The sequence below is a fragment of the Entelurus aequoreus genome, linkage group LG15 (genome assembly GCF_033978785.1).
Source record: "Entelurus aequoreus isolate RoL-2023_Sb linkage group LG15, RoL_Eaeq_v1.1, whole genome shotgun sequence".
NCBI classification, from domain to species: domain Eukaryota; kingdom Metazoa; phylum Chordata; class Actinopteri; order Syngnathiformes; family Syngnathidae; genus Entelurus; species Entelurus aequoreus.
This window is the reverse complement of record NC_084745.1, coordinates 27,702,981-27,726,612: the sequence shown is the minus strand read 5'-3', so window position 1 is coordinate 27,726,612 and position 23,632 is coordinate 27,702,981. Positions and strand designations below refer to the sequence as shown.

The window sequence follows — 23,632 nt, the reverse complement described above, 5'->3', positions numbered from 1 at the left end:
AACCCCCAGCCGCCGTCATCCAACAGAGCCAAACAAGTACTCTGATCAAGGAACCAAATAACGATATTGTTTAAACATTTTGGATGTCTTGCACACCTATACCCTGATCACAAATTCATAGTTTACGCACCTTATTTTAACCACCTCCAGTAACTTTAAGTCTTTTTTTTTTTTTTCAAATGTAATCTCCTTAATACCTATCACATATTTTGTATTGTGTAAGCATACTTGGCTTTGGATGCTTCCTACCATAAACATAAACATATCTGTCTTGTAATCTTGTTTGATTACAGGTGCTGTGAGTAAAAATGTGTTGACAAGGTCAGCCACGGACGCTGAGGTCACCAAACACGCCATCAGGTGGTTCAACTTGGCGGGGGATCGGGCAACGAGGAGACGAGTCCCGCTTCCACCTCCTCAGGAGGAATAAAGATGTATATGTATAAATAAACAACCTTTTATTGGACTTCTTGTCATTCACCAGTTATTCATTTTCTGATATGTTAGCTGTGCATGGAGCAGTGTTTCCTTGAAGTTGTAGCCTAATAGATTAAATATGTATATTTACTTTTTAAATATATATTATATATATTTACTTTATAGAGTGTATTGACCATTTTCTGTTTCTGCCTATTGACAATATTGTTAGTTTAAAAATACAAGGCAATGCATATGTAAGCCTATATTGCTGTAGTAGGGCTTAGTGAATTTTTTAGTTTCCTATTTTATCCTACAGCAAGCACAGAAGGGATTTTGAAAATAAGATAAAGGGGTCCAAAACGGCCAGATGAGCCAGGGTTTTTATGAGTCCGTTGCTGGTCCGCGGCGGGAGGTTAGGCTTTGATCTTGGGTGCGGAGCGGATGCAGCGCGCCGTCACGGCGCACCCGCCGCGGAAATAAGGCTTTGATCATGGGTACGGAGCGGATGCAGCGCGCCGTCACGGCGTACCCGCCGCGGAAATAAGGCTTTGATCATGGGTGCGATGCGGATGCAGCGCGCCGCCACGGCGGATCAGCTACCCGCCGCCGCGGCGGATACGTTCCTGAGTGCAAATGGACGCCGATGCGGGTCCGTTTCGCGGTTCCGTTCCGGAAAGCGCGATACCTGCGCGGGGGATCCGCCGCGGAGTGTTTTTGCTGTGTGGGTATTATGTTCTTTGTACAAAAACCCAGAAGACGTCCATTTTTCCTGAAGGCTATAAGGAAGCTTGTCCACAATAGGCCTAATTCCTCGTGACGTATCCAGATAGGACAAGCCGGTGACATAGCCGTCCTCCTTGAAACCTTGAATTTCCATGAGCAAATCTCCCAGTTCACGTAGCTTAGCGTTGTCTTTATTAGAAATTTTGGGGAAATTGTCCAGCCGATCAAATAGTGATTTTTCAATGATTTCAGGAGCAGCATAACAGTCACGCTGTCTCTCCCATGCTTTGTGTAGAGCCAGTTCTGGATGGTTTACATACATTGAGCGGATGCGTCTCATGTTCTCCAGACTCCTTACCAAGCCACTTTGTCATGAGGTCTAGTTCTTGAGTTGTTGTGAGGTGAGCACCGCTGACCGCTGTAGTGAATGACGACTCCCATGCGCGATAATCTTCTGGTTTATCGGCGAAGTAGTACAGTCCTGAGGTGATGAGATCTCGTGTTGCCAAATAGTGGGCCAACGATTCAACTGAAGACGACATGCTGGCTTGTGGAAACTGTCGGGGAACATAGGGCGGAGCATGTATGTTTGAGCCAGGTTGTCTTTTTTCTTCAAAGTTTGTCGTAGCTTTAACTGGCTTATTTAAGTTTGGTGTGGAAAAGTGGGATTCTTTATCGCTCTTAAAGTTTGTTTTATTAGGACTGGGTTGCATATATGGAGTATTTTCATTCAGATGCCAGGCGTTGATGGTAGCTTGTGTTAACGGACACGGTTGCTTATTTATTGCTGGACACAAGGCAGCTGGTGATGCCAACAGCTGTTGAAGGTCGATCTGTGATTGAACGTATTCACTGGTGCGTTCAATTTTTGCCTTTTCAGATTCAGTTTTCCTGTCATCGCCTGTGGATTGTGCTGCCGTAGCCTCCTCCCATACTTGAGCTTCCGCCTCAGCTGCATCTGCTTCTCGTTGTAGTGTAAGCACTTCTAATTCTGTGCTTATTCTCGTTGTTTCTAATTGATTATGAGCCTTTTCCAGTTTTAGCTTAGCTTCTTCCATTTTTAGCTTAGCTTCTTGGCTTGCGTATGACGCTCGCACTTTGGCGGCTTCTGCTTTAGCTCTAACAAGAGCTGCGCTTGCTGTGGATACTGACGTTTTGCTGCTTCCACTGTGACTTGTCGCCATGTTGATACCGTAGGGCAGCCGAAACGTGCCTTTTTCACTTTAGTGTTCTCGTGAGACGTGTAGAAACGCCACTCAACACCAAGCCAAACCGGAGTCAATGAAGAGAACATCGTTGTAAGCTTGACCATTTACTTTTGACAATTCTTCATAGACAAGATGGTGAAAAACTAAAAAGAACAAAGAGACACAAACACACTTATTGTCTCTGTACATATTTGTCAACAATGACATATGAAAATGTAACTATAATGTCCCAAAATGTCCAGCAGAGGGAGACTCCCGTCTGTCTGAATGACTTGAACACATTGTATCTAGTTCGACAATTATATTTAACATATCGGCACTATTACACTTTTTAACGTGTCTGACATGTTGTTAACTTATTAAAGACAACTTACGGCATTGCTTCTTCGCTGCTTTGTGTAGGATGGCAACAGAAAGAACCACAGAAGACCGCAACATGTATGACTTGCTTTCGAACGAAGTCGACCAACCGGAAGTAATTTAGCGGAAGTGACATCATCTAACTGCTGTTTACCGATTATAGCATATACAATAAATATAAACAACTTTAGCTCCAAATTAAAGCCTTGCAGTCAGCAATACGGAACATATTATCAAGTAATTATGTAAAGAATATTAACAATTGACTTTAGGACAACACAACTATGAATGGACTGTTTAGAGTTACGGAGACACGCAAAGAAAATATATCCTTTCAATATCTTGTTTAGCCAGGTTGTGTTTATGAATGTTTAGCATATGTTCTGCATCAACCAGTGTATGCAATGTGAAATATGATGTTGATATTTTGAGTGTCCACACTTGTGATTTCAAGGCAGTAATTTTAAGTGTACAAGAATAACTTAAGTTGTATGAGAACCTGTGTTAGTGTCCATTTGATAGACAGGTTGTCTTTAAAAAAAAAAAAAAAGAAAAAAAAAGAGTGATGTGATATTTAGATATACGCTGGCTGCGTGATGACGTCATCACGCACTAGTGGACAATGTGAGAACAGTTACGCCTGATCCATGAGACAGGTGCATGCAAGCGAGGTTGATGATAAAAGCATCCAAATCAATCTAACCGTCTCAATATTGAACTAGCAACAAAGCACACCTACAAACATTACAGTGCCTCACCTGACATGAACCTCACCGCACGCCACTGTGAAACACTGTCATACACACTACTGAAACACTGTTATACACACTACTGAAACGCTCTCATATAAACAACTGAAATGTTTTACTCTCACACACCACTGAAAAACTCTCATTCCCACTACAGAAACACTCTTATACACACTACTGAAATGTTCTCACATAAACAACTGAAATGTTTTTCTCTCACACACACTACTGAAACGCTCTCATGCACACTACTAAAATATTCTTATATACCAGGGTTTCCTGGTATATAACAACAAAGAGCCACTGCTTAAAGGCCTACTGAAACCCACTACTACCGACCACGCAGTCTGATAGTTTATACATCAATGATGAAATCTTAACATTGCAACACATGCCAATACGGCCGGGTTAACTTATAAAGTGCAATTTTAAATTTCCCGGGGAACTTCCGGTTCAAAACGCCTTTGGAGGATGACGTATGCGCGTGACGTCGCGAGGTCAACGGAAGTGTTTGGACCCTATTGGACACAATACACAAAGCTCTGTTTTCTTCGACAAAATTCCACAGTATTCTGGACATCTGTGTTGGTGAATCTTTTGCAATTTGTTTAATGGACAATGGAGACTGCAAATAAGAAAGTTGTAGGTGCGATCGGTGTATTAGCGGCGGACTACAGCAACACCAGGAGGTTGTGTTTGAGCTGGATAGCAGACGCACTACGGTGAGTACAGCTTTGGCTTCCAAACATTTGATCGCTTGCCCGTACGTGCGTGTCGATATGTGCATGTCACGTACGTAACTTTGGGGAAATATATGTTTCTTGCCGACTCTGATGGCGGCCGGGGTGTCGTCGAAAGCTACAACGCCCGCCGCCGCCGCAGCTAAGTTAGCTTCTATTTTTTTAGCTTCGCCAAGCTGAAAATTATTAACCGTGTATTTACATGTTCATGGTTTAATAGTATTGTTGATCTTCTGTCTATCCTTCCAGTCAGGGTTTTTTTTTATTTTGTTTCTATCTGCATTTGAGCCTGATGCTATCACGTTAGCTCCGTAGCTAAGTTAGCTTCTATTTTTTTAGCTTTGCCAAGCTGAAAATTATTAACCGTGTATTTACATGTTCATGGTTTAATTAAATTGTTGATCTTCTGTCTATCCTTCCAGTCAGGGTTTATTTTTATTTTGTTTCTATCTGCATTTTAGCCTGATGCTATCACGTTAGCTCTGTAGCTAAAGTGTTTCGTCGATGTATTGTCGTGGAGATAAAAGTCACTGTGAATGTCCATTTCGCGTTCTCGACTCTCATTTTCAAGAGGATATAGTATCCGAGGTGGTTTAAAATACAAATCCGTGATCCACAATAGAAATAGGAGAGTGTGGAATCCAATGAGCCAGCTTGTACCTAAGTTACGGTCAGAGTGAAAAAAGATATGTCTTGCACTGCATTCTAGCACTCTAACGTTCCTCATCCACGAATCTTTCATCCTCGCTCAAATTAATGGGGTAATCGTCGCTTTCTCGATCCGAATGTCTCTCGCTCCATTGTAAACAACGGGGAATTGTGAGGAATCCTTCAGCCTGTGACATCACGCTACTTCCGGTAGGGGCAAGGGTTGTTTTTATTAGATACCAAAAGTTGCGATCTTTATCGTCGTTGTTCTACACTAAATCCTTTCAGCAAAAATGTGGCAATATCGCGAAATGATCAAGTATGACACATATAATGGATCTGCTATTCCCGTTTGAATAAAAAAAATTCATTTCAGTAGGCCTTTAAACTAAAGTCTTAACAAGCTGCTACACTTCATACTGCCTCTGCCTGTCAGTACGTCTCTGCAGCACCCAGCATTGTCCCACCACAGAACCATCTGATTGGTTACACGCAGAGTGGTAACAGCCAATCAGCAGTGCATATTCAGAGCGCATGTAACAGCCAATCAGCAGTGCGTATTCAGAGCGCATGTAACAGCCAATCAGCATTGCGTATTCAGAGCGCATGGAGTCAGTGCTCACGGCACAGGCAGAGAGGAGAGACGGTGGGATGAGCAGAAAGGTGTTTAGCAGGTGAGCATAAGGCATCACACTCTCCCCAAATTATAATAAACACCTCCTAGTCAACTACTAGTAACATCACTATGAGCCTGTTGACGTTCTAGAAACATAAGCGGCAGCTTAGCTTGCTCGCAGTCCTTGAGGTGAAGGCTAATTATCTTTTAGTATAACGTTAGCTCACTGTGCGGTGTCTGTGCGTGCGTGCGTGCGCGTGTGTTACGGACGGCAAAGCCCTGTCTGTCTGAGAGAAAGAAAAGCATTATTGACCAACAGTTAACAACTAAGTCATTTCACTTTACCTTTTTCTGTGTTGAAGCAGCAAAAAACGACAATATGTTAAATGAAGAGTTTCCTGAAGCTGTCTCTGATAGTTTATATAATAATGTAACTGCATCATAAAGCCTACATGAACTCCATGGTGTTCAGGGATGAATAGTCTCTCATATTGCTATTGTACTATTTTTTCAGCTGTAGTTACATTCATCATTAGTAATGTAGCTGCCTAGTTTTGAATGGCAGGGGCCCTGCTATCACATGTTGATAAAAATATAACATTTACATAATAAAAATCGACTACAGGCTTCCCAAATGCTGTAATAAATTAAGCATGATGAGTTGAGCATATGTCAGCATGTGGCCCCACTTTTAACTCTTTTTTTCAAACACTTATTGCAAAAGCTTACTTACAGTAAGTCATTAATTTGACTTATTAAGTCATTATTTTGACTTAGTAAGTCATTATTTTGACTTAGTAAATTAGTAAGTCAAAATATTGACTTACTAAGTCATAATAATGACATATTTAGTATATCAGGTAACTAGGACTGTTTTGTGTATTGTTTTTACTTTACAGAAAAAATATCGAGATATATATATAGTATATTCATATTCAGCATACGGAGCGGAAAACACAACCAAAAATTGTAGGCTTCCTCACGCGACGAAGCCGGCCTACTTCACGGCAGTCTGTAGTCTATGGCTCCCCCATGCTGTGGTGGCAGCGATGAGATGGACACGTGATGGTGACAGGCCGAGTTACGCTGTTCCTTACACCCACCCACCCCCTACCCCCTGGAGAGACACCACCTTAACTAACAAATTTTCTGGGGGAAACACTGTATACACTAAATGCTCTCACATAAACAACTGAAATGTTTTTCTCTCACACACACTACTGAAACACTCTCATACACACAAAATCAATCTTTTTTTTACTACTTTATTTACATTAAACACATCAATTCACAATACGGATCGTTTAAAAGTCTAGTTTGTGTTACACCACAGATATAGATTTTTGTTAAAGTGCGTTTAAAAAAAAAAATCAACATTTAAAAAAATAAAGTAGCGCCCCTGTGTGTAATTTATTGCAATGACAGAAAAGTAAAGGTGTTTTTTTTTTATCTACCTTCTGTTAATGTTTATATTCTTGTTCCCTTTTACTCATTGATAAGCTATAGTTTTATAGAAAACATTAACAAAACATTTAAATAACACAGAACATGACGCAGCAGACTCCGTCGTAAAATTTTCAAGTCCCGGAAGTGACGTAGTCTACACGCATGTGTGGACAGATTGTGTTTTCTTGTATCAATCGAGTAGTGTGCTGCAAACTTAGCAAAAGGATATGTACTTCACTGTTTGGAGGAAAACAAAAGGCCATCTAACGGAAGTGACTACAAAGGCACATTTTTCCTCAAAGTTATTTCCATAACAAAGATATTTGAGCAATCTGAGAATACATTTTAAGATTAAGATTAAAGATTAAAGTACCAATGATTGTCACACACACACTAGATGTGGTGAAATTTGTCCTCTGCATTTGACCCATCCCCTTGGGGAGCAGTGGGCAGCAGCGGCGCCGCGCCCGGGAATCATTTTGGTGATTTAACCCCCAACTCCAACCCTTGATGCTGAGTGCCAAGCAGCATTAAACATTTTAAAATTAAGTATTCACAAATTGTTTTGTCATCATTTTCAAACATTTAAAATATATATTTAAACAACACTAACAAAAAATGTGAGTAATAAGAGTTAAAAGTATAAAACTAAAAGCAAATAAAAGCATCATATTACACATTACATATTGTTTTTTCTTTGATGTAATGTTTTTTATAATGTCCCGAGAGGTACAAGCGGTAGGAAATGGATGGATGGTTAGAAAAATGAAAAACTATTTGGTTTGCATGACATAGCATTGGATTTATAAATATGTAATACTCCTAGTAGACACAACAGTTTGACAGCATACTCAAGTTTTTATGAAATTTACCCTGTGAGAAAAGAACCCTTTCTTTGAACTCAAAGAGTATATTGTAAATACTAAACAGTACAACAGAAAGTTCAGTCCAGAATAATTGTGAGATTGGACATTCATAGTTAAATTGACTCTTTTTCAATGTGACAAAAAAAAGCATTCTAAAGAAACAGCCTGGAAGAAGGGTAAGGGGTAACATTTGTGACACGGTTTTTACTTTATTTGGGATAAGAAATCTGTTATGTTTAGTCCAATATTTTTCAAAATGAATATGAGGTAAGACGTTTCTCTGGGAAGCAATACCTTTGGGTGGACAAGTTCTATCAGAATTAATTGTGTTCATTATGTGTCATTATTACATTTACTAACTAATAGTGAAGTGAAGTGAATTATATTTATAAAGCACTTTTTCTCTAGTGACTCAAAGCGCTTTACATAGTGAAACCCAATATCTAAGTTACATTTAAACCAGTGTGGGTGGCACTGGGAGCAGGTGGGTAAAGTGTCTTGCCCACGGACACAACGGCAGTGACTAGGATGGCAGAAGCGGGGATCGAACCTGGAACCCTCAAGTTGCTGGCACGGCCACTCTACCAACCGAGCTGTACGGTCCCAATAATAAGTTTATTTTAGCAATCATTAAGCTTGGAGAAATTTATTCAATCTTTTAATCCCGTAGAGAGGACTTTAAGAGCTGAAGAAGCTGGATTGTAATGCCATTTATCAATATTTTATAATCAATAGGATTCATGTCAATATTACATTTTGTGTTTGAATGAAAGTCCATTTCTGTCAAAAAAATTGAAAAAGAGGATATATATTTTTTCTTTTTTAATTTTCTGTGCCTGCAACTTAAAACCATAAATTAGAGACTGCTTCAATCTAGAAAAAAATATAAGGCGCTGAGATCATTATTCATGCGTTCGTTACGTCTCGTCTCGATTACTGTAACGTATTATTTTCGGGTCTCCCTATGTCTAGCATTAAAAAATTACAGTTGGTACAAAATGCGGTTGCTAGACTTTTGACAAGAACAAGAAAGTTTGATCATATTACGCCTATACTGGCTCACCTGCACTGACTTCAAGGTTTTACTACTTACGTATAAAATACTAAACGGTCTAGCTCCATCCTATCTTGCTGATTGTATTGTACCATATGTCCCGGCAAGAAATCTGCGTTCAAAGAACTATGGCTTATTAGTGATTCCCAGAGTCCAAAAAAAGTCTGCGGGCTATAGGGCGTTTTCTATTCGGGCTCCAGTACTCTGGAATGCCCTCCCGGTAACTGTTAGAGATGCTACCTCAGTAGAAGCATTTAAGTCCCATCTTAAAACTCATACAGCCCTTTGAGACACTTGTGATTTAGGGCTATATAAATAAAGATTGATTGATTGATTGATTGATTTGTATACACTAGCCTTTAAATAGACCCCCCTTTTAGACCAGTTGATCTGCCGTCTCTTTTCTGCTCTGCCCTTCGTGGAGAGGGGGGGCACAGATTAGGTGATCACAGATGAAGCGCTAGCTGTTCAAAGTCGGGACCCGGGATGGACCACTCATCTGTGCATCAGTTGAGGACGTCTCTGCGCTGCTGACTTGTCTCCACTCAAGATGATCCCCTGCTGGCCCCACTATGGACTGGACTCTCACACTATTAACTAGATCCACTCGACCTCCATTGCACCGGTCGCCCGGGAGGGGGCTGGGGGGGTCCCCACATCTGCTGTCCCCTCCAAGGTTTCTCATTGTAATCCCATTGGTTTGAGTTTTTTTTCTTGCCCTGATGTGGGATCTGAGCCAATGATGTCTTTGTGGCTTGTGAAGCCCTTTGAGACACTCGTGATTTAGGGCTATATAAATAATCTTTGATTGATTGATTGATTGATTGATTGATTGATTGATTGATTGAAGGTGGTGCACTTTTAAGTCGAGGTACTGCTGTTTACAATTAGCTTGAAAGACGAATAATAATATAATATAGTATCACTCCAGTCTGAAGAATTTCAGCAAACATGCACAATAAAAAATCATAGTCCAGCAGAAGACTGATCTTACAGTATGTTCAGCTGCCAGCGTCAACATTTGCCCACAGCTATGAAAACAAAAAGTAGTCCTATGGTAGACGTAACGTAACCCATACTTGCCAACCCTCCCGGATTTTCCAGGAGACTCCCGAAATTCAGCGCCTCTCCCGAAAACCTCCCGGGACAAATTTTCTCCCAAAAATCTCCCGAAATTCAGGCGGAGCTGGAGGCCACGCCGCCTCCAGCTCCATGCGGACCTGATTGAGGACAGCCTGTTTTCACGTCTGCTTTCCCACAATGTAAACAGCGTGCCTGCCCAATCACGTTATAACTGTGGAATGATCGAGGCCGAGTTCTTGGTTTCTTATGTGGGTTTATTGTTAAGCAATTTCATTAACATCCTCCCAGCGCGGTAACAACACACAACAACAGCAGTCACGTTTTCGTCTACCGTAAAGCAGTTTGTCTGGCGTAAACAGCAATGTTGTGACACTCTTAAACAGGACAATACTGCCATCTACTGTACATGCATATGTGACAATAACATCTACGGCTTTTAGAGAGTGCAGTGCACAACTGCGCACACAACAAGGAGACAAGGCAGAAGAACAAGGAAGATACAGCCATGGTGACGCCGACGACGAGTAAGATGAAGAAATACGCCTGTAAGTTCCAAGCCGCAGCTGCAATTGGACCTGGATAGCCTCCGGGAAGAAGTAGTGGACTACCAAGTGCTTGGCAGTGAAGATCTTCCTCAGGAAGCAATAGTCCTTGGCAGTGAAGATCTTCCTCAGGAAGCAAAGATTGACCGGTTTTGGGTCATGCTAGGGAGAGATAAAAGATTCCAGACTCTAGTGCATTTGATGAAAGCACTTTTGTGCGTGCCACACAGCAATGCATCATCAGAGGAGGGAGGGTGTTCAGCATGGTTAGAAATATAGTGACAGAGAATAGAACAAGGATGGACAATTCAACCCTTAACTCAACAATGAGTAGATGAGTGTTATGTGTGTGTATACGTGTACATAAATGAACACTGAAATTCAAGTATTTATTTTATTTATTTATATATATATATATATATATATATATATATATATATATATATATATATATATATATATATATATATATATATATATATATATATATATATATATATATATATATATATATATATATATATATATACCTCCCAAAATCGGAGGTCTCAAGGTTGGTAAGTATGACGAAACCCAGCAAATTGCTTCGAAAGTGCAGCATCGGCATATAGTTCTGGGAAAACATGTCATTTAGCGCCTCGTTTGTGATGACATGGCAATGATTGTCGGTTGACTGTTTGACCCGAAACGGCACATCACTGTGACATTGGAAGCTTGTGACTTTGAAAGCTTTGTGACAAGTGCGCTTTTACACGCTGGTCGCTAGAGGGCAGTGTTTGACAGCAACCAGAAATGTTGACTCTTCCTGTTTGTATTGTCCGTCCATATTCTGCCCTTTGTCCCTTTCGAGGTGGTGAATGCAATAATTTTGAATAGTTGACATGTCTTATTATTTGTAGCGTATAAGTTAAATCTCAATAGAAGCGCATGTATGTAAAATTAAACATTTCTTGGTTACAACTTATGCTTTTACCTTACACGGGGCAGCATGACTCAGATGGTAAAGTAGCCGTGCCAGCGACTTGAGAATTATTGGTTCCTATTCAGCTTCCGCCATCCTAGTCACAGCCGTTGTGTCCTTGGGCAAGGCACGTCACCTACCCATAATTAGCGCCCTTCATGGCAGCTTCTGCCATCAGTGTGTGAATATGTGTGTGAATGGATGACTGAGATGTTCGGGTATCGTCCCAGGTAGGACTGGGCGACATATCAAGTTTGTAAGATATATTGATCTTTTTTTAAACAAGATATGAATTAAGAAAATATCGTAATATCGATATAATTTATTTCACGTTAAAATTACCAAACGCCGCTTATTTGTTGTGTTCCTTGTTCTTTCCCGCTCCCCCCTCCATGGGCTACTAAACCCCTCCTTTTACTTCTTCCTTTACTATGACGAGTCACGATTGGTTATGGACAGGCCAATCAGAGGCAAGATAGGGCGGGTCATCGAACCAGGAAAAGAAATCACAATGTTTTTTATTTTATTTTATTTTTTATTTTTATTTTTATTGAACAACAAACACACGTCAAGAATTTACTCAACAGTCAAGGGACTTCCAACAACAAGGACATACAACAAAAGCAAATACAGATAGCTAATTAAATAATAATTAATAATAACAAAAAAATTAAAAGACAAAAAAGGCTACCTAAATCAATTGAAATGTTTTTAACAAAGATATCAATTTAAGGGCTTTTGTACTCTTAATCATTCTCCAAGATTTGATTGATGATTTTAAACCATTAAGCGTTTAGCCTCGTGGTTAGAGTGTTCCAGCATCAAGGGTTGGAATTGGGGGTTAAATCACCAATATGATTCCCAGGCGTGGCCCGTGCTTCTGCTCACTGCTCCCCTCACTACCCAGGGGGTGAGGGTGATGGGTCAAATGCAGAGGATAATCTCACCACACCTAGTGTGTGTATGACAATCATTGGTACATTAAAGGCCTATTGAAATGATTTGTTTTTATTTAAACGGGGATAGCAGATCCATTCTATGTGTCATACTTGATCATTTCGCGATATTGCCATATTTTTGCTGAAAGGATTTAGTAGAGAATGACGATAAAGGTCGCAACTTTTGGTCGCTGATAAAAAAAAGCCTTGCCTATACCGGAAGTAGCGTGACGTCACCGGAGGAAGGACTCCTCACATTTTCCCATTGTTTACAATGCAGCGAGAGAGATTCGGACCGAGAAAGTGACGATCACCCCATTAATTTGAGCGAGGATGAAAGATTTGTGGATGAGGAAAGTGAGAGTGAAGGACTACAGCGCAGTGCAGGACGTATCTTTTTTCGCTCTGACCGTAACTTAGGTACAAGGGTTCATTGGATTCCACACTTTCTCCTTTTTCTATTGTGAATCACGGATTTGTATTTTAAACCACCTCGGATACTATATCCTCTTGAAAATGAGTCGAGAACGCGAAATGGACATTCACAGTGACTTTTATCTCCACGACAATACATCGCCGAAGCTCTTTAGCTACTGAGCTAACGTGATAGCATCGGGCTCAAATACAGATAGAAACAAAATAAATAAATCCCTGACTGGAAGGATAGACAGAAGATCAACAATACTATTAAACCATGGACATGTTAATACACGGTTAATAATTCCCAGCTTGGCGAAGCTTAACAATGCTGTTGCTAACGACGCCATTGAAGCTAACTTAACAACGGGACCTCACAGACCTATGATAAAAACATTAGCTATCCACCTACGCCAGCCAGCCCTCATCTGCTCATCAACACCCGTGCTCACCTGCGTTCCAGCGATCGACAGACGGACGAAGGACTTCACCCGATCATCCGTGCGGTCGGCGGCTAGCCTCGGCTAGCGCGTCTGCTATCCAAGTCAAAGTCCTCCTGGTTGTGTTGCTACAGCCAGCCACTAATACACCGATCCCACCTACAACTTTTTTCTTTGCAGTCTTCATTGTTCATTAAACAAATTGCAAAAGATTCACCAACACAGATGTCCAGAATACTGTGGAATTTTGAGATGAAAACAGAGCTTTTTTGCATTGGATTCAATGGGGTACCAATACTTCCGTTTCAACGATTGACGTCACGCGCATACGTCATCATACATAGACGTTTTCAATCGGAAGTTTAGCGGAAAATTTAAAATTGCACTTTATAAGTTAACCCGGCCGTATTGGCATGTGTTGCAATGTTAAGATTTCATCATTGATATATAAACTATCAGACTGTGTGGTCGGTAGTAGTGGGTTTCAGTAGGCCTTTAACTTTAAACTTTAAATCGACATTTATGTAGAAACATTTTTGCCTGGAGTATAATAATGTTAAAAAACATTTCTATGTTACAGTCCTTTATAAAAAATACCAAATTTGATACCTTCTATAGTGAATGGGGACATTTCCACACCCTTGTTTCTTAGCCAATCTGTGATCTCCTCCCAAAACACATGTACACTCTCACATTCCACAAACAGATGATTGACATCCGCTACAGCTCCACAGATATAACAGCCATCAACCTCCATGTTAGTTTCAAAAAATCCTTTGAATGGTATATTCCATTAATAATTTTAAATTGTATTTCTTTAACTTTGGGAAGACTTGGGTATGTAATATATATTGTCCTTATTTTCCTTAGCTCAACTTTTGTAAACTCCTTCAGGATATATTGTCTATGAACTGTGCCCGTAAAATATTATTTCACTAAAACTGCCCTCATAGATTTGTTGGAACATTTTTCATCACAGAAATGAACATCTTCAATATTAAGGTTTCTCAGACAAGGGGAAGGGAAATCACAAAGTGCCTGCCTGCAAATGTATTATTGTATCTGAGTTTGATACATTTTGTATTATTTGCACAGCTATGTTATTTATTTTACGTAGGAATAATATTTTTCAATTTTATTTATGTTATGTAATTCTGTACTACTTAAACAGTTGATTTTCTGAGCTGTTAATACCCATCTTGACTTAGTTAATAAAAGTGCCACTGACTGTTTACAGTACAGTTGTCATTCACTTCAATTTTACTGAATATCGCTCAAAAATTAATATCTTTATATGTATACTATCACCAAAAAATATATCGAGATATATATTGAATATCGAGTTTAAGTAAAAATATATCGAGAGATACTTTTTTGTCCATATCGCCGAGCCCGAGTCCCAGGTATAGTAAAGTGTAGGGATGTAACAGTTGGGGTAGTGACCTTGTGTGTCAGCATGTCTGTGATCTTTTAATTTTTTTTTTTTTTATATATTTAATTATTTTATTTTATTATTATTATTTTTTAAATATATTTTATTAATTTTTTATTTATTTATTTTTTTTCCCCCTACCTCAGGGGGGGGACTCGGCGGGGCGGTTGCTGGTTGTTCCATCTCCATCGTTGGGGTCCCTGCGGGTGGGGTGGGTGGTTCCCGTGGCCCCGTGCTGGGTGGTCCTGTGGCGGCCGACTTGGGTGGAGTGGCCGGGGGCTGGCCTCGCCGCGCTCTCCGGGGGTGGGGGGTTGGCTCGTGGGGGCCCGGTTGCCGGTGAGGCGGGGGCGGTCTTCCCGTCCGGTTGCGGGGGGTCTCCGGGCCCCTCGGGCGGGGCGTCCCGCCTTTCTGCCCGTGTGGGGTGTGGTCTCTCGCTGGCTTGGGGTCTGGCTGTACCCTGCTTTTCTCGTGCCTTGTCCTCTGCCGGGTGCGTCTGTCTGCGGCCTGCTGTTGGCCCTTCTGGGCGGCGCGGTGGGCCGGGCTCTGTGGTTCCTGTCACTGTCCGGCTTAGCTGTGTGGGGGCGGTGGTCCCTGGTTCCCTGGGCACCACACCTAATGTTTGTGGGTCGGGCTCTCGGGGAGGCTGGGGCCGTACTCTGGCTCCCACACACACTGGGAGTCAAATGTATTGTACACACAAATTCACATATACTCACATACATACATACACACATACATAGTTACCTACGCTCCCACATACATATACAAATACAGTACATATTTACATACTCAAAGTTCATACATCCACACGCACATTCATTATACAAACATACACATACACATACTGTACATATACATTCACTGTACAAACATACATATACACATACTGTACATATACACTCACTGTACAAACACATATACACATACTGTACATATACATTCACTGTACAAACACACATACTGTATACACATACTGTACATATACATTCACTGTACAAACACACACATACACATACTATACATATACATTCACAGTACAAACACACATATACACATACTGTACATATACATTTACTGTACAAACACAGATATACACATACTGTACATATACAAGTACATATGCACACATACACTCATGCACATAATCACGTTTCATCAAACATATATTAATGTTGTTGCCCTAGAGTAAACTGGGTATAACACATGGCACTCTGACAAAGCTTAACCTATTGTTACTATAACAATCTACAAGGTTAATCTAGGTTGCTTCTCTTTCTTCCCCTCCATTTTTCTGCATTCTTTCGTATCTCAAGTTATCATTACGTATATGTATTGTTGCATTTGAACAACTGTATTGTTGATAATAAAGGTAAAGTATTGGTATTGTTCATTATCAATAGCGATATTTCTATTGGTATTTGTATTGCTCCATTTTTAGTGTAATAATGCTCATTGTCATTTCTGTATTATTTTTTATTTTCGCTAACTGCTTATTTGCTATTACTTTTACCATCATATTTGTACATGTCGTATTTGCTGATGTTGCTCTATTGTTGTTGTTGTTGTTGTTGTTGTGTTTGCTGTTGTTGTTTTTGTCTCTCTGTCTAATCCCCCTCTTGTCCCCACAATTCCCCCCTCTGTCTTCCTTTTTTTCTCTTTCTATCCCCTCCTGCTACGGCTCGGCTGCACCAAATGATAATATAAATACATTTAATAAAGTCAAATACAAATAAGGCAACAAGAGAAGTATCCTACACTTCTCTTTTGTAAAGTAAATCTGAACAGCCGATATGGGCATCTACATCAACTATATGATTTGCCTGAGAAGCTGGACAGGACCAAAAAAAAAAAAAAAAAAAAAAAAAAAAAAAAAAAAGGGATGTAACAGTATCACATCTCACGGTACGATATTATCACGGTATTAGGACCATGGTACGATATTGTTGCAGTATATGTCAAAAAAAAAAAAGTCTCAAAAATGTTATAGCGTGTAAAATCAAGTGGCAGAAATGTTTAGGATTAACACACTTACTGTAATTGAACACAAACATAATGCTAAAATGTTCTAATCATACTTATTTTTATTTTCCCAAGATGGCGCCGCTGTAGTGGCTGCTGTTGGCAGGAGCTCTGTGCTCTTGTGTCATCCTTTTGTGTTTCCCTCTTGTTTTCATGTGGGTTTTTTTTGCCTTTTGGTTCGGGACCCTTTCGTGACTTCTGCGGTGCTTTTTTGTGAGCTTCTGGATCTGCCTCCCGGGACCCTTTTTGCCATGGAGACCAGCTGCTGGGTCTCTGCCACACCAGAGTCCATTTGGAGAGACTGGAAGTAGGGCTGGGCGATATATCGAATATACTCGATATATCGCGAATATACTCGGGTTTGTCTCTGTGCGATATAGAAAATGACTATATTGTGATATTCGAGTATACGTTCTCACGCAGTTGCTTTTAGCTGCGGGCATTACACTACAGACCTTTATCACTCTTTGTTGTCTCTGCTTCTCACAGAGACATAAAACAAGCGCACTTTCTTACATACATCACATACGTATACGCCCTCGCGGAGCAGAGAGGAAGCGGCATGGGTAACGTTAGCTGTGGTGCGAGTGGTAATACGAAAGAAAGAAGGTGCAAATCTGGTAACAAATGAAGGAAGACTTAATTCCCAAGAAAAACAGCACGGGGTCCATCGTCTGGCGGTGGTTTGGCTTCAAGCGGGAAGATGTCGAACAGACAACCGTAATTTGTCAAGTGTGGGGCAAAAGTGTTGCTACAAAAAGTAACATTACTGCTTATGTGTAGCATCATTTGAAAAGTCAGCCGCTAGAGAATGAAGAGTGCTTGAAACTCCGCATGTCAACATCTCCGTTCGGTGCCACACCAACAAAATGCAGAGGCAACCATTTCCACATCAAAACCGTATGAAAAAAATAGTCAACAGAAGGAGATAACGTCCGCAGTAACTAGGGTTGGGTATCGAGTATCGAGTATCGATTGGAACCGGGACTAACTTTCCGATTCTCCCGGAATCGTTCAAAAGTTTATATTTCGATTCCTATTTTCGATGCTGTCACGCCAATTTAGTCCGCCGACCGGAAAAAAATATGTCCGCCGAAACGGAAGAAGAAGCCGCTGAACACCAACGAAGAAGCGCCCATCCCCGGAAGTGTTAGCATAGCCGAGCGAGTCAGTCAAGCTCAAGCATGGATAGCGGGCGTCGGCGGTCGAAAGTGTGGCTTCACTTTACAAAAAAAATTGAAATAACCGCGAAATAACAGAGCTCCATGTCCATCAAGAAACGAGTGGAGAGAGAGCTGCAGATGTACCAGGACGTTCCACCGATACTTATGTCTGACGACCCTGCTGCATGGTGGTGGTCCGGTGGAACCAACAAAAAACTCATCCTTTGCTGTCATATCTCGCTTTCTCCTATTTATGCGTTCAAGCTTCTTCCACACCCAGCGAACGTGTATTTTCCACAGCAGGAGACACTATCTGTCCAGAACGCTCACGCATCCTGCCTGAGAAGGCGGATATGGTCATTTTCCTAAACAAGAACTGTCTCTGATTTTATACTGTACCTGCTGCTAATCTGGACTGGGTTTTGCAAGTTGTTTCTTATTGTTTATTTGCTTTTCTGCACCAGGTTAGCCCATCAGTGGGAGCACGGTAACATTTTTAAGTACCTGCAGCATCATACACTTGTGTGTGTAAATGTGTTTTCATGAGGTTTTCAAAAATAAAGCTCTCTTGAGGAAAGTGTACCCCTGGGAAAATGTATTCATAATTTATAATATTTATATTCAAGTTCATAGATTTGATATTTATATTCTAGTGGAAAACAGCCCTGTGAGGAATTTATAGTAAAGTTCATAAAATGTTAATAGAATTAAAATTGATGGAGAATGTCAGACTATTTCATTCAGAAAGACTGTAGGTTAGCCAGCTCATTTAAAATATCCTAAACTTTTTTTTGACCCTGCCTCTTAAAAGAATCGGAATCGAGAATCGTCAGGAATCGGAATCGAAACAAAGAATCGGAATCGGAATCAGAATCGTTCGAATTCAAACGATACCCAACCCAAGCAGGAACCTACCACATAGTGAAGGACATACACCATTTGATTTCCAATTATGCAGCTAATTTTTATTTGGCAGTTATTGAAATATCTTGTGTGACATCATGCACAAAAGTGCACTTTATTTGTTTTTAACTATTGTAGTGGCGTTCTGTACAAAAAGTGCACTTTAATTTAGTGTTGTTTTGATATGTCATCTTAGTGACATCATGCACAAAAGTGCACTAATAGCTTGTTTTAAAGTGTATCTGACAATATTGCACTTTCTGTTTTGAAATGACTTGAATGTTTGTGCCACTGCTTAATAACTGTTTAATAAATACAGTTTTGGTCAATTGACTTAGTTGTGATTTCCCTCTCTGCATGGAAGTTTAAAATGAGCATATGTTAATGCAGTATGAACAAAAATGTTTTAATGTAGACACATAGAATCATCATACTGGTGTGATTATATGCATCAAGGCTAAGGCAAAATATCGAGATATACATCGTGTATCGTGACATGGCCTAAAAATATAGAGATATTAAAAAAAGGCCATATCGCCCAGCCCTAACTGGAGGAGATGCGGATGAAGAGACAGGGCTGCGGAGCTGGCGCTAAGCGCCGGGACGGACAAGCTTCACAGTGTCTTGGCTGAATGAGCAGGTATCGGACACCTCGGTCTCCTTGGACGTATCCTCGCTCATCCATGCGTACTGGACACTGGCCGAGAGTTGGTGGCCGGCCGAGGGTGGAGTCGGCTCTCTAGGTTGCTTTGTTGGGTCTACTCCTGTCTCTGGCCATGCTTCCCCGACCCCAGCAGACGATGGCGTGCAACACCGTAGAGACCACCACAGTGTGTATGTTTTTTGTTGTTGTTGTTTTACTTTTGTGGCTGTGTGTAGAAGTGGCTGGTTCATTCAGCTCTGCTTTTTTTATTGTCTTTAATGTCATTTGTGTTCTATGATGTTTTCCTCTTACACGCATGTTTATGTGTGCTATGGCTATAATGTTTTTTTTCCCTTGGCCTCAGTCTGGACCTCCTCTCCAGTGGCCCTAACCTGACTCTCACTCGCTGAGCCCCACACAAGAATCTGGGAGTTCTCAATAGGAGATGTATTTCAGTAGTGAAAGTGAAAAGTGAAAGTACCAATGATTGTCACACACACACTAGGTGTGGCGAAATTATTCTCTGCATTTGACCCATCACCCTTGATCACCCCCTGGGAGGTGAGGGGAGCAGTGAGCAGCAGCGGTGGCCGCGCCCGGGAATCATTTTGGGTGATTTAACCCCCAATTCCAACCCTTGATGCTGAGTGCCAAACAGGGAGGTAATGGGTCCTATTTTTATAGTCTTTGGTATGACTCGGCCGGGGTTAGAACTCACAACCTAACGATCTCAGGCGGGGCCTTGTAAAAAAATCATTGTATGTGATTGGATAAACCACTGGTCCGTTATCTTGAATGATGTGCTACTTCAACCACTCACATCGAAATCAACCCGTGACGCTGATGAGAGCGGCGGTGGGAAATCCAAACCCGGTCGGAAAAAGAACCAAAACATCCTTGCCACCAATAAATGCCTTCACAACCGTTCTCTGTTCATCTTTTAAATAATGAATCGATCGATGTCGCAAAACAGTTGCAATAGCAGAATCAATGTCAGCACATGACTCTTCGCTGCGTGCTGCCATTGTTGTTTGAATCAAACAGTCGCTTCGGCGCTACGTCACAACTATGAAATCCCGCGAGGCGATCCTGATTGGTTCATTATTTTTTGCTATCTGGAAGGAGTTTGCAATGCCTTCGAGCCCAGACCCTTGTGTTGAGCTCAGCAAACTACAAGGGTCTGGCGTGTGTCAGGTTGCAGTGGCCCAGGCTTAGACTGAATTTTTTTTTGCTCCTGAATCAAAATTGAATCATGAGGTGTCCAAATAGTCCCACCTCTACAAGCTACGTTGAGTAACTGTAAATGGGTTTAACAAGGAGGCAAGTCCAACAAAACCTGTCTGGTGACTCTTACCAAATCCCTTCTTTCAAGAAAGAGGCAGGCAATGATACACACGCTCTTTTTCTACTCAGCCAAAAATGATGTTAAGTAAATTAAAACGCGTTTCTTTATTACTGATACTCTTTGTTGCCCTGGCTGTGACGTGGCTTGTCCCCTCGGCCTCCAGTTGGTTAAGGTTTTTGTCAAAGCCAGATGTTTTTTTGGAGGCTATCGCATACCCGCAGACGCCTCATGAGGAACCTACAGCGACACATTTCAGTCAAGTGGAGGCTGTAAACCTGAGCGCTGGGAACAAGACTTTGAGAACCTGTCCTGACACGCCGCCGAACCTTGTAGGTCCTCTGTATGTGGCGTTTAACAGTCACTTGGTTCTGGAACAGGTTTGGAGGGTGGTTGGGAGTCCTGCTCTACATATAGGTGGGCGATACAAGCCACTTGATTGTACCTCACAACACAAGGTAAGCAATGCAAATAAATGCAATTTACTCTGACATTCGGTTAGTCAACCAGATTATGTTAATAGTTTGACGTCCAGCCAGGAAAATATTAGTTGGGGAGAACGAGGTTGGTCGCCAATAATGGTTTTCTTGAGTGTAAGACAACCAAACTTATAAGGGGGAGGACTTTTTGTCTTTTTTTAATGTGTAACGTGTTTAGGCTTGTCCTCCAGTGATAATGTTAGCTGGTAATGATACTTAAGATACCACCATATGCATGCTATTTGCCGCAATAGAGGTGATTATTATTGACTCAGGGATGCGACTTCACACTGTGTATAATGTGCACACAATTAGCTGCTATGTTGTCAGCAGCTGGACTAAAAATGAGTACAGTGTCAGCCAGAGAGGATCTGTATTTGCGATTGGCATTAAAATACATAAATCGGCAATGGTGATCACATACTTTTCCAGGTAATACTAATTGGTGGCCGATCGATCTGCACATCCCTAGTTTTTAATGTTTTCATCCATATAACACATACAGTAGGCTGGCCTAAATATGTTTCCAGTTCATGTTTCTTATTAATTTTGTGTTCAGATGGATTCAGTTCACTTTCTAATTTAGCTATGCCTTGTCTTGTTTTAAAAAGACTCTCCCAATTAAAATGACATTGTGACAACCAACCCTTTGGTATTATGGTAACTACCTCATTGTTACGACTTGGAAAAATAAGAATTGATTGATTGTTTGATTGGTTGAATACCCATTTCAAGCCAAAGATGTTAAAGTGTAAAAGAAGTGTGACAAACAACCCCGTTCTACATTACACTGTGTTAGCTCAGAAAAATATTAAAGATTCTGGAGTGCAACAGCACTAAAAATGCACTAATGAACCGAATCCTCACTTTTTTGCAAATAGGTGGCGATAATCATCCCATTCCGCAATCGACAGAAGCACCTGAATAACTGGCTTTTTTACCTCCATCCCATTCTGATCCGGCAACAGCTGGACTACGGCGTGTATGTCATCAACCAAGCCGGAGAAGGATTGTTCAACCGGGCCAAGCTGCTCAATGTAGGCTTTGTGGAGGCACTGAAGGATTACGATTACAACTGTTTTGTCTTCTCAGATGTGGACCTAGTGCCTGTGGATGACCGCAACTTGTACACATGCTTTGATAGTCCCAGACACTTGGCTGTGGCGATAGATAAATTCCAATTCAGTTTACCTTACAACACTTACTTTGGCGGCGTCTCGTCCTTGTCCAAGGAGCAGTACTTAAAAGTCAACGGCTTCTCAAACACTTTCTGGGGTTGGGGCGGCGAGGACGATGATATTTATAACCGAATCATCTTCAAAGGGATGTCCATTTCACGACCGGACATGGTGATCGGACAATACAAGATGATCATACATGACAGGGACCTGCACAACGAGGCCAATGAGTTGAATTCGGTCAAAGTCAACCAAACCCTACAGACGATGGATCACGACGGTTTTAAATCCCTTAAGTACACTGTTGTTGGTGTTGAGAAGAAAAAACTTTATAGTTTTATTGCTGTGGACATCGAAGCTCCTTCATCTTTAGATTCTACCTTTGAAAGGTCCCTTATCATGCAAAACTGACTTTAAGAGCGTACTTTCTCCCCCCCACCATGTCTAAGCCCACTCGTTCACTGACATTTTTTTAAAGGCTTCTTTACACATCTTAAGATGAAGCCAGGAACCTTGCTAAGTCTCTGTCACTCATCCATAGACATGGGACCTGTAAGTTTGATCATTTCAACCCAGCATGACAGCCTACAAATGGAATGTATAGTTTTTACAATAACAATATACATTGTTACTGTCAATCAAAACTGAGCATTATTGTGGTTGTGAGGGTCTAATATCATTTTCAATCATTGGGGCTAACTTTGTCTTGGGATTTTCATGTCGAATCTGATTTGTTAGATTTAGCCCATTGTTGGCTAACAGTCGAATCTATGACATTGTTTTTTAAAAGAGAAAATAAACAGATTGTGATTGATGGTACCATTTACTGACTGGTCACTAGGTGTTAGTATGAGGCCAAATGCTGTACATCTAGCGCTACAAGGTGATTATTTCAGATACTTATAAAAAGGAGTGCAGTTTTTCATTTAGGTGAACACAATAGAGAACTCATTTGCACATTTTTACACTTAAAAAAAAAGGCTAAACCACAATAAAATAAAGAGTAGAGATTGAATTGTTTACTGACAGCTCTGCTCTGGTACTGTTCTGACAAGACATTAAAACTTGACTAAATGGAGGAATTAAAAGTCATAACAAAGTTTTTGTATGTGAACATGTATACGGTTTATTACCTTATCCAGCCAAGAGCTACACCTCTGGGGCGAGGCGGCACGTCCAAGTGCGGAGAGCTTTGTATGTGACTGCGACGTGTCCCGGCGAGCCACACTTCCCCCATGTTAAAACATTTTCCCAACATTATT

The 23,632-nt window shown here is 41.0% G+C and overlaps 3 protein-coding genes across 5 annotated transcripts in view; 2 read left to right on the top strand and 1 right to left on the bottom strand.

Annotated features, from left to right (window-relative positions):
* The window catches only part of LOC133629986 (uncharacterized protein K02A2.6-like), a 37,630-nt gene extending 37,080 nt beyond the window's left edge, over positions 1-550 (top strand). For 2 of the 3 annotated variants that reach the window (XM_062021166.1, XM_062021167.1), the window contains one exon: positions 294-472. The gene's annotated coding sequence lies outside the window, so the exon portion shown is untranslated. Of the gene's footprint in view, positions 1-277 lie in introns of all 3 variants that reach the window. The other variant, XM_062021168.1, reaches the window with a different exon arrangement.
* Positions 16-2,897, bottom strand: LOC133629987 (uncharacterized). Its single transcript, XM_062021169.1, has 2 exons — positions 2,726-2,897; positions 16-2,494 (listed from the first exon to the last, which is right to left on the bottom strand). Exon 2 carries the CDS (start codon positions 2,325-2,327, stop codon positions 1,410-1,412), a length of 918 nt encoding a protein of 305 aa, XP_061877153.1. The 5' UTR covers positions 2,328-2,494; positions 2,726-2,897; the 3' UTR covers positions 16-1,409.
* Positions 2,898-20,754: 17,857 nt separating this feature from the next.
* LOC133630426 (beta-1,4-galactosyltransferase 1-like) lies at positions 20,755-23,109 on the top strand. The gene is made up of 2 exons (XM_062022006.1): positions 20,755-21,171; positions 22,074-23,109. The coding sequence occupies exons 1-2, from the start codon at positions 20,791-20,793 to the stop codon at positions 22,779-22,781; spliced, it is 1,089 nt and encodes a 362-aa protein (XP_061877990.1). The 5' UTR covers positions 20,755-20,790; the 3' UTR covers positions 22,782-23,109.
* The last annotated feature ends 523 nt before the right edge of the window (positions 23,110-23,632 follow it).

Coding starts and splice junctions, on each gene's coding strand:
- LOC133629987 (XM_062021169.1), bottom strand. CDS start 2,327: ATGGCGACAAGTCACAGTGGAAGCAGCAAAACGTCAGTATCCACAGCA.
- LOC133630426 (XM_062022006.1), top strand. CDS start 20,791: ATGATGTTAAGTAAATTAAAACGCGTTTCTTTATTACTGATACTCTTT. Junction 21,172..22,073: donor ATTGTACCTCACAACACAAG/GTAAGCAATGCA, acceptor TTTTGCAAATAG/GTGGCGATAATCATCCCATT.